This window comes from Silurus aristotelis (genome assembly GCF_946808225.1).
Source record: "Silurus aristotelis genome assembly, chromosome: 3".
NCBI classification, from domain to species: domain Eukaryota; kingdom Metazoa; phylum Chordata; class Actinopteri; order Siluriformes; family Siluridae; genus Silurus; species Silurus aristotelis.
Window position 1 is genome coordinate 24,691,591 of NC_139576.1, and position 15,367 is coordinate 24,706,957.

Genomic DNA, 15,367 nt, shown 5'->3' on the forward strand with positions numbered 1-15,367 from the left:
AAAACTTACATGCCCCAAACTTTCAAGCTGAGAACTGGTCTTTTATGTAATAGAATGATTATAACAGCAATGCCATTTTGGACTGAAAGTGAAAATAATAACACGTTTAGACACAATCAGACATTAATAACTAGACATTTAAAAGAAAAGACAAAAAAAGACAAGAAATTTAAAAACAGTACTAATGGGGAAATTACAAATGTGCATGAATACACTGCAAAACTAACCTAGTGCATCGCTATTGGGTTTTCAGATTAGTGCAGCAGTTGTTATATTAAATCGTTTTGTCAAGTCTGATCAAAATTTACAATTTCAAAGCATTGGACACAGTTTAGTACACTGTTTTCCTTAAATAAATATCAAAACTTCTTAGTAAATATCTCTATAAAAAGAGAAAGCATGAGTTACTTAAGATTTTCTTTTCTCACAGTACATGCCAATTCAATTCAAACAAACAATCCCATTAAATGTAGAGCTTGGACATTTCACCTTTAGGAGGTTCCTCCTGGATTTGTCTGAGACACTTCATATAGACACACGACACACATCCACATTTACTGATCCACAACTAATACGCACTGGCCATTAAAAACATTCACTCTGGGAGAAAATAAAAACGCTACAGCTCCACCAGAGATATGAAGAACTCGACACAAATTAGCACCAGCATTTTTGAAGGTCACCTGCTGCACGCCTGCCTGGACGACTATGGCTTCTGGTCTCAAATACGGCTGACTGGCACTTGATATCAAGACGGCGCAGTCCATGGCTTTTTCCATCCGACTTTAACTGCGGCCTTCATGTTCGCAGGAGAGAGGCGGTGGTACAGAGCTACGTTAACTCTGCTTTCCCTGCAAATATAAGAATCTCAGCAGAGAGATCTGAGGCAGAAGGTTGCCCACATCCCACCTTCATCCACACCATCAAAACTGACCAATTTTAATTCCTCACACACAGCATGCAGCCCACCAGCAGTGGAATGAGGTTGAGCAGGAGCCGCCACAATGTCACCACCAAGCCAGAAGAGCTGGAGCATGGGTCTGAGGAAAGCACAACGTTCTCGCTGATTCAGTACAGTCTAATTTAAAGACAATTATTGCGAATAAAATGGCAGGAAGTAAAAGGGAATCTGAGCGTACCTATCCGAACAGTGCGAGTAGTGTTAATTGGTGGGAGCTCGTGAGAAAGAGGACAGTGGCTGCAGAAGTTTGAGCAGGCAGGACAGATCAGCTGCCCACTGTACACCCACCCATTCATCCTCACGTTCACATTAAGCACCTGGCCAGCATGTACACACAGGAAACTCTGATCCTGCAGCCATACCTGTAAACCCTCTTTTGAGCACGATGTCTGGGGAAACAAAACACTAGATGACTACCCAACCTTAAAGGCAACATGGACGTTTAAAGAACAAAAAATTTTTTATTGAAACATTCGATTAAAACAAATTGAAAAACTGGACACACCTTATAGCAGCCACTTCCCCAGTCTGGGTAAGTCATGCGCTTATTGCACTGTTCCATTACAAAGGCTGACTTCTGGTACAGACACACAGAGTCAGGACCGTATTCTTCAGCCGCATAATTCCTCCATGAGTCTGCAGTGGGAAAAAAAAGAAATGTAAATCAACTTCTTGGTTCTCTTTATTAATTGTATATGTCTATTTTATTTGATCAATATCTTATTTTATCGCTCGGATCATCGCTGTTCCGATTACTCTGAACATCCCATTCGAGATTTAGTTCTGACTTTGCTGTTAAAAAAATGTTTCACTCTTCTTGGAAAGTTTTCCGAGATTTTGGAGCATGACTATTCGAATATGTGATCAAACAGTCACAAGGCTTATTCAGCTGGATATAGTATTGATATTGTATATTTTGACACCTCTACATTAAAAAAAAAATAAAAATCTAAATACATTTAATTAATTATTTACTTTTACAATTTTGTAAAAAAAGAGTCTTCTTGCAAAAAGGTAAAAACAATCAGTATAAAAAAAATTAAGTATTAAACCAATTGCTAGCTAAGTGTGCTACACACTCAATGTCAAACTTCACAGGTCAATTCACTGGATATCTACATGCTACTGTAAATCAGGGACCGGTACTGAGCCACTGATCATTTGGGCCACATCGAAAGAATAAAAACTTTTTAACTGCTACTTTATTTTATTGCCTTTCGCAGTCTGCAGTGTTTTGTTTTTGTTTTTTTGTTTTAAAACATGACCATTCAATCTCCCACTAATTCTGCTTTATGGTGCGTCACATCTTCATTATATACGTCATAATGATATTAATAATTAAATCATATTGTATAATATAATATTGACGTTATTGCATGCATCACCCACAGCCCCCATACCCACCCACCCCGGTCCCTGGAAAAACTGGCCCATGATATTAAAAAAGGTTTTTGGGACAGATGTTGTAAAATAAAGGCATGCTGTAAGCCTGTATTCAATTTGTTAGCTGTTCAATTTGAATTTGTAACCCAACATTATAATGCTATAATGTAAACTCTTTGCCGAGAAACAAACAGAATAGAAGATTTGAAAACTATGCGTAATGGAAAATGGCAAACTTTTGTCATGTAAAGCGTGATGAAGTCAAAACCATGCAAAGGCTGGTGTCCCACCTGGCTGGTTTTCCTGAATTCTGCAGAAGGAGCTGCGTTGGTACTCTCCACTCAGATGCCAGCTAAACTCCTGACTGAAGGGGCAAAAGTCTGCAATCTCCACCGAACCTCCATAAAAGGGCAAATCCCCTTCAGCCACTCCGGCGATACGATCAAAATACTGTGTATAGCAGCACAGATAGAATTACCCAACACAAACAAAGTGAAAATTAACTGTACATTGTCCAAATATTTCTACATCGTTTATAATCTACCTGATATTCTTGAGGCAAAGTCTGAGGATACTTCTGCAGGTTGCATACAGCCACGGCTAGCAGGTCCTGCCTGCAGGAGAGCTGTAGGGGCATGCCTCGTACAGAGTCACAGTATGGGCTCACTGTGGGCTTCCTGCACATAAACCATTCATCAACAACTTTACTGTAGTACCACTGATCTATAATATTTTACCTAGCTGTCCATCTCCTGAAGTTATACTTTGGTTTTGTCTCAAATCAAGTCCGTTAAATATAAACGATAAAAGGACTATACATTCCTACAAAATAAAGAACTATGAGCAAGGCGATAGAACAATAAATCAGCCTGGATGAGGGGTAGGATCTAGATGCAACAGGTATACTTTATGTATAACTTACATTTTGCGTTGCTTGTCAATCCAGAATTTGCAGCTTTTCATCACAAAGTCACAGCCCAAACCTTTGCCCCATTCTAAGTCTTCAGCCATGCTGTAATTAGCTCTGTACCACCTAACGCAAAAAAAAAAAAAAAAAAAAAAAACGCGTGTCAAGCAAGAAACCATCATATACAGTACTTATACAGTACATATACGTTTACTTCAATGGAACTAAGAGGCCAAAACTTGCTCTAGACTTACAATGCCCCTGTGAACAACGCAAGACGCAACTCCACCACATACTGCTCACAGAATTACAATTAAAATGCCACGGCTCCACACTATATAACACCTGTATTCATATTCACCCTGTGTCTTCCATTATAGCCAGCGTTATCCTGGAAAAAACTCTGTTCTGTGTATGAGACCCAGTCATCGCTTCGTTCTGTTGGGATAAAAATAAAAATGGGCTAATTACACATCCATCGATTCAAATATCAATTCAGTTTATTAGTACAGGGTTTTTAAACAATAGAATTTGCCCCTAAGCAGCGATACAGAAATTCAGATGGCGATTTAAATCCATAACAAGCCAGAAGTGACAGTGGCGAGAATAACTCCACAAGAAGAAGGACTAAAGCTGGTTGACTATAAAGGACGTTTAATCAATAATAACAAGACCCTGAAATCCGATTCAAACTCACCTATTTAAAAGTTAGAAATTTAACAAATGATTTTTTTATAAATTTTTTCTGATGCTCATGAAATATTGTAAATATTAAGCATTCGATGGTAAATATTAAGCATTCGATGGTATATGAATCAATAAATATTTGCCTCTAGTAAGCGTTTTTCCCAGTGATTCAGCTCTGTGCCCATGCCGCCTTGGTTTTCCAGCTCCATGCCCTCGAGAATAGGGCATTTAAAATGTCTCCGAGCTTCTTCCTGATAAAACACGACATGGCAAAACTAAGCAAAGCTTAAGCCTGTAGAAATTGGTGTAAAAACAATTCCTTATAGAACAAAACAAAAATTTAGACACTGACTACAACCCGTGGTGTGACCATTAGATGGACCTCGTGTCGAATCATGTGACCTCCACGGATGTCCCATAATCGTGTCACGCTCTTTATGACTTTTTCACTCCATTGATATAGGCCCAAACTGGAGCAAATACAAACGTTCAAAATATAGTAAACAAGACTGTACCAAGGGAAACACTGTATAACCATAATGCAGATGAACACAGAATAAACATTACCTTTCATTAAAGGCTGGTAAGCCACTTGCAAAGCGTGGAGTCAGAGGTTTCCCGTCGTCATCGTGGTAAAAGGCGAAGAGCCCAGCTGAAAAACCCTGCATGTGTAATACACGATGAATGAATATTCCGACTAACTTGACAAAAGAGAGTAGTATGGGAATCAGTAGAGGATAGTAGTGGAATCAGAATAAGGTAGCTATTGTACGGATCTACTGTGCTCACCAAGGCATGCATGATCTCGTGCTTGACAGTGGACAACATGCCCTCAAACTCTTGGGGTTGGGTTGAGATCATACTTGGACACAAATTTGCATATCCTGCAATGGGCCTAGAATAAAACATCAAATATCACTGATCACTACTATTCCTGAGGCCAATAAAGACTTTGTCACGAATATATAAATGTACATTACTAAGCCACTTCTAAGAGAGGTAGTGGAAGAAAGGAAATAAAAGAGAAAAGGGAACTAAAAAAACAAGCATAATAAGACAATCAGTACTGTCACCTGATTATTACTGAGGTTTGTCATACTTGAGATTTCTGAGATTTAAAATGAATGTTTCTAATGGTGTAAATAAATCTGGCACATTCGGTGTTTACCTGTCCAGTTCTGCCTCCAGTTGGCAGTATGCCGCATAGGCCACAATGTTTTCTTGGCCGCAGCGCTCTGTGGTCACCCCGCTCACATACAGGACAAAATCTGCCCCTTCAATGCCCTCACCATCTGGAGGTCCGTGTGGCCCACATAATTTCCACGTGTCGCTGCACACTCTGCATTGCTGCACAAAGATAAACGTGTCGCAACAAATCAGCCAATGGGTGACCACGTCACACCACACTGTCCTTTACTGCTTTCCTCTCAAACATACACATTTTGTGATTTATCCCTCCTACAGATCTTGAAAACATTTTCAAGAAATGTTTATTGATTTAAAAAAAAAAAAAAAGACAATATATTTCAACTGCAATCAGAGGTTTTTCCTGCAAAGGTTCATACTAGAGACGGTTACCACTGGAGACTTCCCAAAATGCCCAAGAAACGTCTCCTCAGAGCACATCCTCACAAACCGTTACTTATGTGACCCCGTGTAAGACGTTGCAATAGAAATAGCGACATTTTGAAAAAGAACTTAAGTATAAAAACACAAACCTGTGATTTTCCTTGGGGCCAAACTACTGTTAAATCTGCTGTTACAAAAAAAAATTAATCAAAACCCTCATCCCAACCCAATCATACACACAAATATATTAAACTGCATTGTAGTATAATATTGTAGAAGAAAGTGCATTTGATAGAACCCAGACTAACACACTTAGGGGAGAGAGAGGAGAGGAAAAAAATACAAATAAAAGAGGTGATATTTAGTTCTTGGCTATGATGCAGGAGCAGTGGTGTACAGTAAGGATGTAAATGTAACTCGTTACTGTACTTAAGTACCGACTATTAAGCGCACCCATATATAACCCGCACCCACTGAATTTGACAAAGATGTTTATTTTGAACATAAATAAGCCGCACCTGTCTATAAGCCGCTCTACACTAAAACTAATTAACTTTACACAGGCTTTAATGAAAGATAGTGACTGTAACACGGCTTGTATCTAAACAGTAGCCTACCAAGAAAGTCATTGTTCACTGTCTTCCTCCTTCCTTTCACAACTATTTCTCTCTGGAGTTTATCTTTTGTCATCGTTGTGCGTTTAAAAATCATCATTGGTGAATCTTTTCTCCCGATGCCGTGCAGCTCAGAACACAGGTGAAGTGCGTTTTTTCATGCCCGGTTGTTTTCAGCGTGATGAATGATTCGCATTTCATGTTGACAGTCCGAGTGAGCGGCAGGTCAAACGTCAGAAGAACATCATCTATATTTATGATGTGGTGCGGCCCGATTCAGTGGGAGCGCATCTGATTTAATATAAAGAATTTCATTGGTACACCTGAACCCGTTCGGCAATTTCATTGGTCTAATGTTACGGGGCTCAGTTTTTTGGCTTGAAGTTTGTGAAACAGTGAAAAAACCCAGGAAAAATCCATTAATTAGCCGCCTCATTATTTAAGCCACGGGGTTCGAAGCGTGGGAAAAAAGTAGCGGCTTATAGTCTAGAAAATACGGTAGTTTTTTCACGTATCTGCAATTTACTGAAGTATTTCCATTGGGGAGATTTTTTACTTTAACTTCACTACATTTTAAAGCCAAATGTCACTTTTTACTCAACTATATTTTGTGAAACCAGTCGTTCCTTTTTATTGATGAGTAGATACAAACTTTTATTAATAGTGGGGGGAGTGTTTTAAAGTTTTAAAAAAGAGCCGGAGAGAATACCGTGAGATTTTAAGACAGGAGAGTCTGAGCGGCAGGAGTGTGTTTGTGTGAGAGAAAGCGAGAGAGAAAGCGAGAGAGAGAGAGAGAGAGAGAGAGAGAGAGAGAGAGAGAGAGAGAGAGAGAGAGAGAGAGAGAGAGAGAGAGATAATATGGTTATAATATGACATTACAGCCATAATAAATCATAGTACTTTGGATACTTAAGTACATTTGAAGGCAAATACTTTTGTACTTTTACTCAAGTGAATGTTTAAAGGGACCCTTTTACGTTTACTGGAGAAATATTTTACCTACTGCATCTCTACTTTAACTCAACTACATGCTTTGTGTACTTTGTCCACCGCTGTGCAGGAATATGTGAGAGAATTACATCAGCGTTTCAGCATCCAATCAGACACACATAACCTCAGCAGGATCTTAAGTAGGATTACAGCTTAACGCTCATCATTTGGGATGGAACATGGGTTAGAACATAGATGACTCAGACTAAACCCGGCACGCACAATGAAGAGAAACATCTAACTAACCTGTAAATGCTGCTCCGGCACGATAACCGGTCCGCATTTTGTGATATTCGCACAAGCTTCTTGGCAATAGCGATGGGGCTCGTCTTTTTTCCGCAGATATTGGTTTGTTGCGCATTGTCTGAACGAGACAAATGTAATTTCTAACATGGTTACAGACCTTCCCAGGTGCCCAAGTGCAAGCGCATATTTAAGACTAATCATAAGCAGAAGGTCATGTAGAAAGGAAAATTATTTACCTGCTTAATAACACAGGACCTGCCTGCCTACGCACCCTGAAAGCTCTCTGGAGATAATCAATAGCTTGTGGGAAGAGTTTGTCCTTTCGAATAAAAAAAAAAAATTGTGTATTATTTACATGCTCCATCAAACTTCATCTACTATTAAGAGGAATTTGATACAGTTGCGACAGCACGCACCTTCACTAGACTGCTCTTGTCCTCATCTAGCCTGGTGAGTAAACAGACACACAAAGTTTACATTACAGTCACACAGACTCACATTATTATATCTGATTATATTAAACACTTACACTTCCAAACTGAAGTCATAAACAATTTGTATCTTTAAATGCTTTTCAGTGCTTCTTTTTGTCAGCCTCCCTGGTTTCAGGTAGACATCATGTATCACCTGGAAGAGAAAAAAATATATAAATAAAAAACAGAGTAAGACATGATATTTTGTCTGTGAGAATATGACCAAAACTACAACAACTACACAACTAGATTAGTACTTTTTAACAAAGTTCTAACAGGTAAGGAATAAATGCCAGAAGCAGTTTACAGCTCTTGATTTGAGCGTTTAGTCCATTTAACTGAGCACTATTTCCTCAGGGACCATTATTACTGACGCACCACCCGCTAAACTCCGTTCTGGACAGGTAACACAGAGGACTGCAGAATGAAAAATGGTGGAACGGAGAGAAAACATTGAGGGGTGAGGAGAAGATTCAGGCCAAAGAAAACAACAGAAAGATTCCAAAGTTTGGGATCATTTCAAACTAAAACAGAAAGAAAATGCAGTACAGTGCGTTTACTTTTTTGTAGTCAATTCATTTTTATTTATGATTTTTGTATTTATGTATTCGCATCTTGATGTAATATGGCAATTAAATGCACTAAATTTTGAGTTTTCACACATATCCTTGTATGCGTTTTTCAGCAACAACATTTTTTTATTTTTCTAAAAAGGAAACAAATGACTTGTTCAACTTAAGCGACCCGTTTTATTTTCAGTTTAATATTTAATATCGCGCCTTAACAAAAAAAAAACACTAGCAGCCCTAGACTCGACCTGGAAACAATCCTGCGTGTGTCGAAATAAACTGTTTTTAAAGTATTCAAAATCATGTCTCCAATATATGGTTAAACTTCATTTAATCAGTATATCTAGCTTGTAATACTATACTGATACTAATACTAATACTATACTGTTTACATGCTGTCTTTTGCACCTCTTGACTGCTGCTGTTTTTTGCACTACATTGTTCTGGTTATATTCACTCCTGGGTATAATTTTTAGGTTTACTGCTCAGCACTATATTTGGTCTTATATTTGTCTTGTCTTGTGTTGTCTGTACTGTACTGTTTTTTGTCTGCACTGTTTGCACTAGGTTGCACTCGAGGCACTTTATGTAGATTTGTGTTGTGTTGTAGCTCTATGTCGTTTAGTGTAGCACCAGGAATGTTGTCTCGTTTTTACTGTGTACTGTGTACCACTGTGTATAGTAATGACAATAAAAGCCTCTTGACTTGCCTTGACTTGTATCTATACTTAGTTGCCTCACAACAGCTCATCTGCCGTTATCGATGCTTTTCACCCGACTCTAAACTATCTCAAATATAGCATAGAACCACAAAGTGACCAAATGATCATTGGTAAAAAGCTGAAACGTGATTAACCCCTACGAGTCGACGGAACCGCATGTCCCACACCTGTTACTGCATACAATCAGGATATGGGGAGTGTTGACTTGTCTGATCAGCTCCTGAAGTCCAACACCGCACAGCACAAAACCATGAGTGGTACCGAAAGCTCTTTTTATAAATCCTCAACATTACCGCCACCAACTTTAACTTTTACATAATACGCAAAGAACTTAACGGCAACATGAGCCATAGGCTATTAACGGATCGGTGTATTGCATTGCTTTTGGTGTGTCACTAAATAAATAACTACAAATGACAAAGGGTCTCCTCAAAATCCTTCTTTTTGTTTCCACAGTGCAATTCCACCTTGAAAGACCCATTAAGTTGGTCATTGACTGGCCATCTGTGATAATACATCAATATTCCTGCCCCTCGCGTCCAGCCTTTCTGAAACAGAAAGTGTCGCACAAATGCACATCAATGTATTCTTTTACGTGAATGTATAAACAGAATGATCCTCAGATAAAGAACGTTTTAAAGTTTGTGAAAATGTGCTTAAATGTGTGTTGTACGGACTTCATTTTAATGGACCTCGATGTCCCGAAAATGTTGTTTTCTGAATGAACACGTTTAAACTTGATCACGTCCAAAAAAAAAAATTTTGTCACAGAACTCGAGTTGAATATAGTGTAGTGCAAGTTTTACAATTAAGATGCTACAGATATTTCAGAACATCTACAGCATCCCAAAAGCTATCAGACATCTGTGAGTTGAAAACACATGAGCAATTACAATGTTTACCCACAAATCAAATAAATTCTAATTGGTTGTGAGAAAACTATTGTGTAAAGCTGCAGCATAGGGTTATGTTCACGCTACACATACAATATCTGGTCAGTAGTGGTCCAAATTCAAATGTTATATTTGTCACGTACACATTTAAACAAAGTATAACATGCAGTGAAATGCTTTTTACGACTGTCCAACATCTAAACATGAAAATAGAAATAGAACACGAAATTACAAATAAAAGGAATGAAAATGAAGTATAGAAATTATATAAAAGTATATTAAAGGTATAAAGTATAACTATAGAGTATAAAAATGAGGTTAAGAATAATATGATGTATGCATACTCATTAGAAAAAACTATTATTTATAATATAAATATATATAGTCAGACTCACATCCATTTGCCTGGAGTGGGAGTGGTTAATGATTTGTATACAATAACTTTAATTGCATATTCCAGCTTGTTAGGAAGATGTGGTCAGAGCGAAGGGTCAGTCATGATACAGTGCCCCCTGGAGCAGAGAGGGTTAAGGGCCCAAGCATGACAACTTGGCGGTGCTGGGATTGAAACCACCGACCTTCTAATCAGAGTCCTAATCTTTTATTTCAAATACTTTGTGCTGTTATGTGAATTTTGTTCTTGGATGAATAAAGTGATCTATCTATCTATCTATCTATCTATCTATCTATCTATCTATCTATCTATCTATCTATCTATCTATCTTTTTTTTTCGATCTATCCAGCTGTCTGGTAATCTATTTATGTCTGTCTGTCTGTCTGTCTGTCTGTCTCTCTATCTATTCCTATTTCTGTCTATCTATCTTGCAGTATATTTGTCTATATATATATATGCCTTTCTGTCTGTCTGTCTGTCTGTCTGTCTGTCTCTCTCTATCTATTCCCATTTCAGTCTATCTATCTTACAGTATATCTGTCTATACATCTGCCTTTCTGTCTGCCTTTCTGTCTGTCTGTCAGCTTCAAAGACTATATAGCCAATAAATTGGTAGGAATAGTAAATAAAAGTGGCATCTCAGTGGATTAAAAAAATCAGAAGAACTGAAGAGAATCAGATCAGAAATAATGAAGGTGGGAAGGAATATACTGTAGTGTAGCTCATCATCAGGAGACATAAAGAACCAGCTGGACAGCCATCTATATTACTGAAGCGTAATACAAGTGAATTAATATATATACATACAGTTACAGTATGAGTGAACTGCAGTGTTCATACCTCTGAAGGCGAGGGCACTTTGTGGCTACACGTGTGACAGTGTGTGTGGACGAGCAGAAAGCAGAAAACCCAGAGAGACACACAGAGTCTCCAGCAGCCTGCAGCCATCGCTTCACTGCAGCCGGAAAGCCCACCTCCAACCCGGCCTGATATTCCTCTTCTGCCCGCTGTACAGCTGCACTTTTATCACTCATACCTCACCCGCACACACGCGCTTTCTGCCCAACACACATCCATCCGTCACCCACCCACTGCCCATTCCCATACCCCGGCTCACACAACGGAAAAAGGAAAATGCTCCTGTAACACCATACAAACAAATATGGCGCTGTTGTATTCAAAATAGGAGTCTACAAGAAATCATTTAGAATGAAATACTGAAACATTTCATATAAATAAAATATTTTTACATATTATATTAGGTAATGATTATATATATATATATATATATATATATATATATATATATATATATATATATATATATATATATATATATATATATATATAATTTAAAATGTTTACTCAACTTCCCATAGTGCAAAATCAGTACGAGCTTCATTTATCAATGCTTTTAAAAAATACGACTTAAACAAGTGCGGGGCAAATGGCAAAGGCGGAAGTGATAATTTTTCAAAATAAAACACCCTGAACACAGGTCAATAAAATGAAATTAAAAATAAAATAAAATGGTTTATTTTTTTCCTGGTGGTTGGGGACCCCTGATTTAGCCTACTTCCCTATATGTGGCTTTATACATTACTAAATACTTAATGCAGCCTGTCACATGGCAGTTCATCGCTTTATAATCCAATGGCTTTGATTATTTATTTATTTATTTTGTAACAGCACACCTTAGATTTTTCTTTAACATGGATGTCCAATCTTTTCCACAAAGGGCCGGTGTGGGTGCAGGTTTTCATTCTAACCAGTCAAGCGCTACACCATTATTAAAAATGAAAAGCATTAGATTATGAAGAATTTGATCTGGACTTGATTGGTTGGAATGAAAACGTGCACCTACACCAGCCATTAATGGAAAAGATTAAACATTCCTGTTAATAATCTATATTTGTTTCTCATCTGCTTAACTGCAAAACATAAGAAAAAAAAAGGAAAGCTTATCAGGTGATGACTTTTAGGTTTGGATAACCATAACAAACTTTAAAGACATTATACAAGATAATTCTACATGAATAAAAAGCAATAACTGTGTGAAAATGTGTTGTTCTGTATAAAAACTACTACATTTAAAAAAATTTGCTGTGGCACAGACAAATCACACACCTCATGTTGCTAAAAGCATTACAGCACCCTGTCAGTGATTTTTCTCCCTTTTATTTTTTTTATAACTGCATGCTCTGTGCTTTTACTCCCCTACATTATCAACATAAACCTAGAAGAGAAATAATCACCACTCAAGTTGATGATTTTCAAAAGATTTAATACAGAGAGAGGCATGGTTATGAACTGTTACTTTATTCTAAGTAATTATCTCAATCTCAATGAAATCACAAGGGTAAACACATGAAAAAAGGAATAAGTATTGAGTAATATATTTATTTTTATATATGTAAAGCAAGGTATTAGAAAGAGAATGAAAGATGATCATGGAGTTTGATCCAAGAGGATCTTTATGCACTCTTTAGTCACCAAAGCTGCAGCTGCTGCCAGAGGTCCTGCTATGATCACAATATTGTAGAATTAATTATACACAACAGTGTTAATCTTTATTATCATTCTTTATTAATTAATTATTATAGTTTTTTTTTAGCAAAACACCACTTTGGTGTATCCTATCCTATCCTTACCATGCAGTCTATTTTTTTGTCATCTTAGCAATGCCCATGGTGAGGTCCATGGTGAGGTCCATGGTGATGCCCATGGTGAGGTCCATGGTGATGCCCATGGTGATGCTCGATGTGATGTCCATGGTGAGGCCCATGGCCATGAGGTGGCCATTGTGGCTGATGAGGTCCATGTGGGTGATGAGGCCAGTGACCATGGGGATACCCAGGTCCTCCTGGAAAAAAGCCTGGGTTCACTGGTGGATTACAGGGACCTCCCCAGTTTGGTGGGCATGACCCTGGATTCAGAGGATAAGGACTATATGGATAGTTGGGGTTCATGCTGTTGCCAGTCCAATACTTCTTCGCTAATGATGTTAAACACACAATTATGTATGGCAATATCACAAACACAGATATCTAATAGTTTAAGACAAAAAATAAAAAGATAAATTAATCAATGAGTGTGTGAAAATTAATTTACTAATACAAAAATCATAATGTGGAAATATTCAAGTAAAATATCTGTCTGTCTACAGTCTTCTTTTTTTTCTTTTGGCTGCTCCCACTAGAGGTCGCCACAGCGACAGTCTCCATACGCCCCCTGTCTTCTACATCTGCCTTCTTTAAACCAACTACCTGCATGTCTTCCCTCACTACATGCATAAACCTCCTCCTTGGCCTTCTTTTTTTCCATCTTCCTGGTGGGTCCATCCTCAGCATTATCCGATAAACTAAACTTTCCCTTTTACTCTTGCAGATACTCTTCTATCACAAATCACTCCTGCCACTCTTCTCCACCCTGCCTGCACTCTTTTGTTCACTTCTCTAACACACTCTCCATTACTTTACACTATTGACCCCAGGTACCTATACTTCTCCACCTTCACCACCTCTTCTCCCTGCAACCGCACCACTCCACTGCCCTCCCTCTCATTCACACACATATACTCTGTCTTACTCCTACTGACTTTCATTCCCCTTCTCTCCAGTGCGTACCTCCACCTCTCCAGACTCTTTTCAACCTGCTCCCTACTCTCACCACAAATCACAATATCATCCACAAACATCATAGTCCATGGAGACTCCTGTCTGACCTCGTCCAGCAACCTGTCCATCACCACTGCAAACAGGAAAGGGCTCAGAGCCGATCCTTGATGCAAACCCACCTCCACTTTGAACCAGTCTGTCGTTCCTACTACACACTTCACTGCCGTCACACTGTCCTCATACATGTCCCGCACCACCCTCGCATACTTCTCTGACATACCTGACTTCCTCATACAATACCACAACTCCTCTCTCAGCACTCTGTCGTACGCTTTCTCTAAATCCACAAAACTACAATGCAACTCCTTCTGACCTTCTCGACACTTCTCCATCAACATACTCAAAGCAAATAATGTGTCTGTAGTGTTCTTCCTCGGCATGAAACCATACTGTTGCTCACAAAATCTGTCTGTCTACATTATGGCGTTATATTTGCCTGTTATGTTTCTTTGCTATTTGTTCTTACTCTTCCCCTTTTTTTTTTTTTGGAGAACAACAAAAGAAATAAGACTGTATATCAAAAGCACAACTCACTATATACAATGATATATAAGTTGAAATTGTATGAAAGTAACAAACAAAAACGAAAGTTAGTCACATGATTTTGGCTCAGGATTAAGGACCATAATCATGACACCACATGCAATGAACATTGGAGGTTGGTTGACTAAAAGTCTACAAACCTACTGCTTCTGATCTACCTTTTAGTCTCTAAAGATTATTGTTTTGTCAAAAGTCAGATTTGTTTCTATTTATGATCATACAACCCCCATTTCTAAGACGAGAGGAAAGAGTGCATACCTTTCTTCTGAGCTGGTGGTTATCTTGTTGATCAACTAGAAAAATACATACAGTGAGATTTATATTAATCAGTAAATATTTCCTCATTACAATATAAATGTTTATGTCCAGGTTTTGTTTCTAAAGTTTTCAATGCCCACACATTAAGTTATATCTTATTAACTTTTGCATACAGATTACTGTCATTAGACATTTATTTTTAACGGTTGATCGACAAAACAACAATCTAATAAACAAGCAAGTAACAAATAAATAATTAATAATAAGCAACAAAACCCAAAATAATAATAAATTCGAGCGGATAGATCAAACACACCTACCTGAACCTTGATGTCTCCTAAACAGTGAAACTGTTTATCAGATTTAACTTCCTGTTTTTTCCTTTTTAGTGCGCAAACGCGAAATCACTCACTGAATCACCCACCCACTCACTCATTCACATACAAACAAACACACACACTTTATTGTGTTATCTTCTCA

The 15,367-nt window shown here is 38.0% G+C and overlaps 1 protein-coding gene and 1 long non-coding RNA gene across 3 annotated transcripts; both read right to left on the bottom strand.

Moving 5' to 3' along the window:
• Positions 1-414: 414 nt before the first annotated feature.
• lmln (leishmanolysin-like (metallopeptidase M8 family)) lies at positions 415-11,601 on the bottom strand. Of its 2 annotated transcripts, none has more exons than XM_083537555.1 (18): positions 11,250-11,601; positions 7,887-7,984; positions 7,774-7,804; positions 7,594-7,676; positions 7,358-7,475; positions 5,107-5,285; positions 4,728-4,833; positions 4,506-4,600; positions 4,291-4,408; positions 4,082-4,189; positions 3,613-3,689; positions 3,267-3,377; positions 2,889-3,021; positions 2,635-2,794; positions 1,467-1,597; positions 1,140-1,350; positions 970-1,040; positions 415-851 (listed from the first exon to the last, which is right to left on the bottom strand). In XM_083537555.1, the coding sequence occupies exons 1-18, from the start codon at positions 11,355-11,357 to the stop codon at positions 837-839; spliced, it is 1,953 nt and encodes a 650-aa protein (XP_083393681.1). In that variant the 5' UTR covers positions 11,358-11,601; the 3' UTR covers positions 415-836. The 2 variants fall into 2 exon arrangements, with proteins under 2 accessions (XP_083393681.1, XP_083393680.1); XM_083537554.1 differs by having other exon boundaries at positions 935-1,040.
• Positions 11,602-12,676: 1,075 nt separating this feature from the next.
• LOC310723980 lies at positions 12,677-15,363 on the bottom strand. The gene is made up of 4 exons (XR_014532871.1): positions 15,208-15,363; positions 14,888-14,922; positions 13,061-13,404; positions 12,677-12,931 (listed from the first exon to the last, which is right to left on the bottom strand). It is a non-coding gene; the product is annotated as an uncharacterized lncRNA (long non-coding RNA).
• Positions 15,364-15,367: the final 4 nt, after the last annotated feature.

Excerpts from the sequence above, each read along its gene's own strand:
- lmln (XM_083537554.1), bottom strand. The coding sequence starts at position 11,357 with ATGGCTGCAGGCTGCTGGAGACTCTGTGTGTCTCTCTGGGTTTTCTGC. Across the intron at positions 7,677-7,773 it reads ACAAGAGCAGTCTAGTGAAG|GACAAACTCTTCCCACAAGC; the intron begins GTGCGTGCTGTC and ends TTTATTCGAAAG. Across the intron at positions 4,409-4,505 it reads TTACCAGCCTTTAATGAAAG|TTTGGGCCTATATCAATGGA; the intron begins GTAATGTTTATT and ends TATTTGCTCCAG.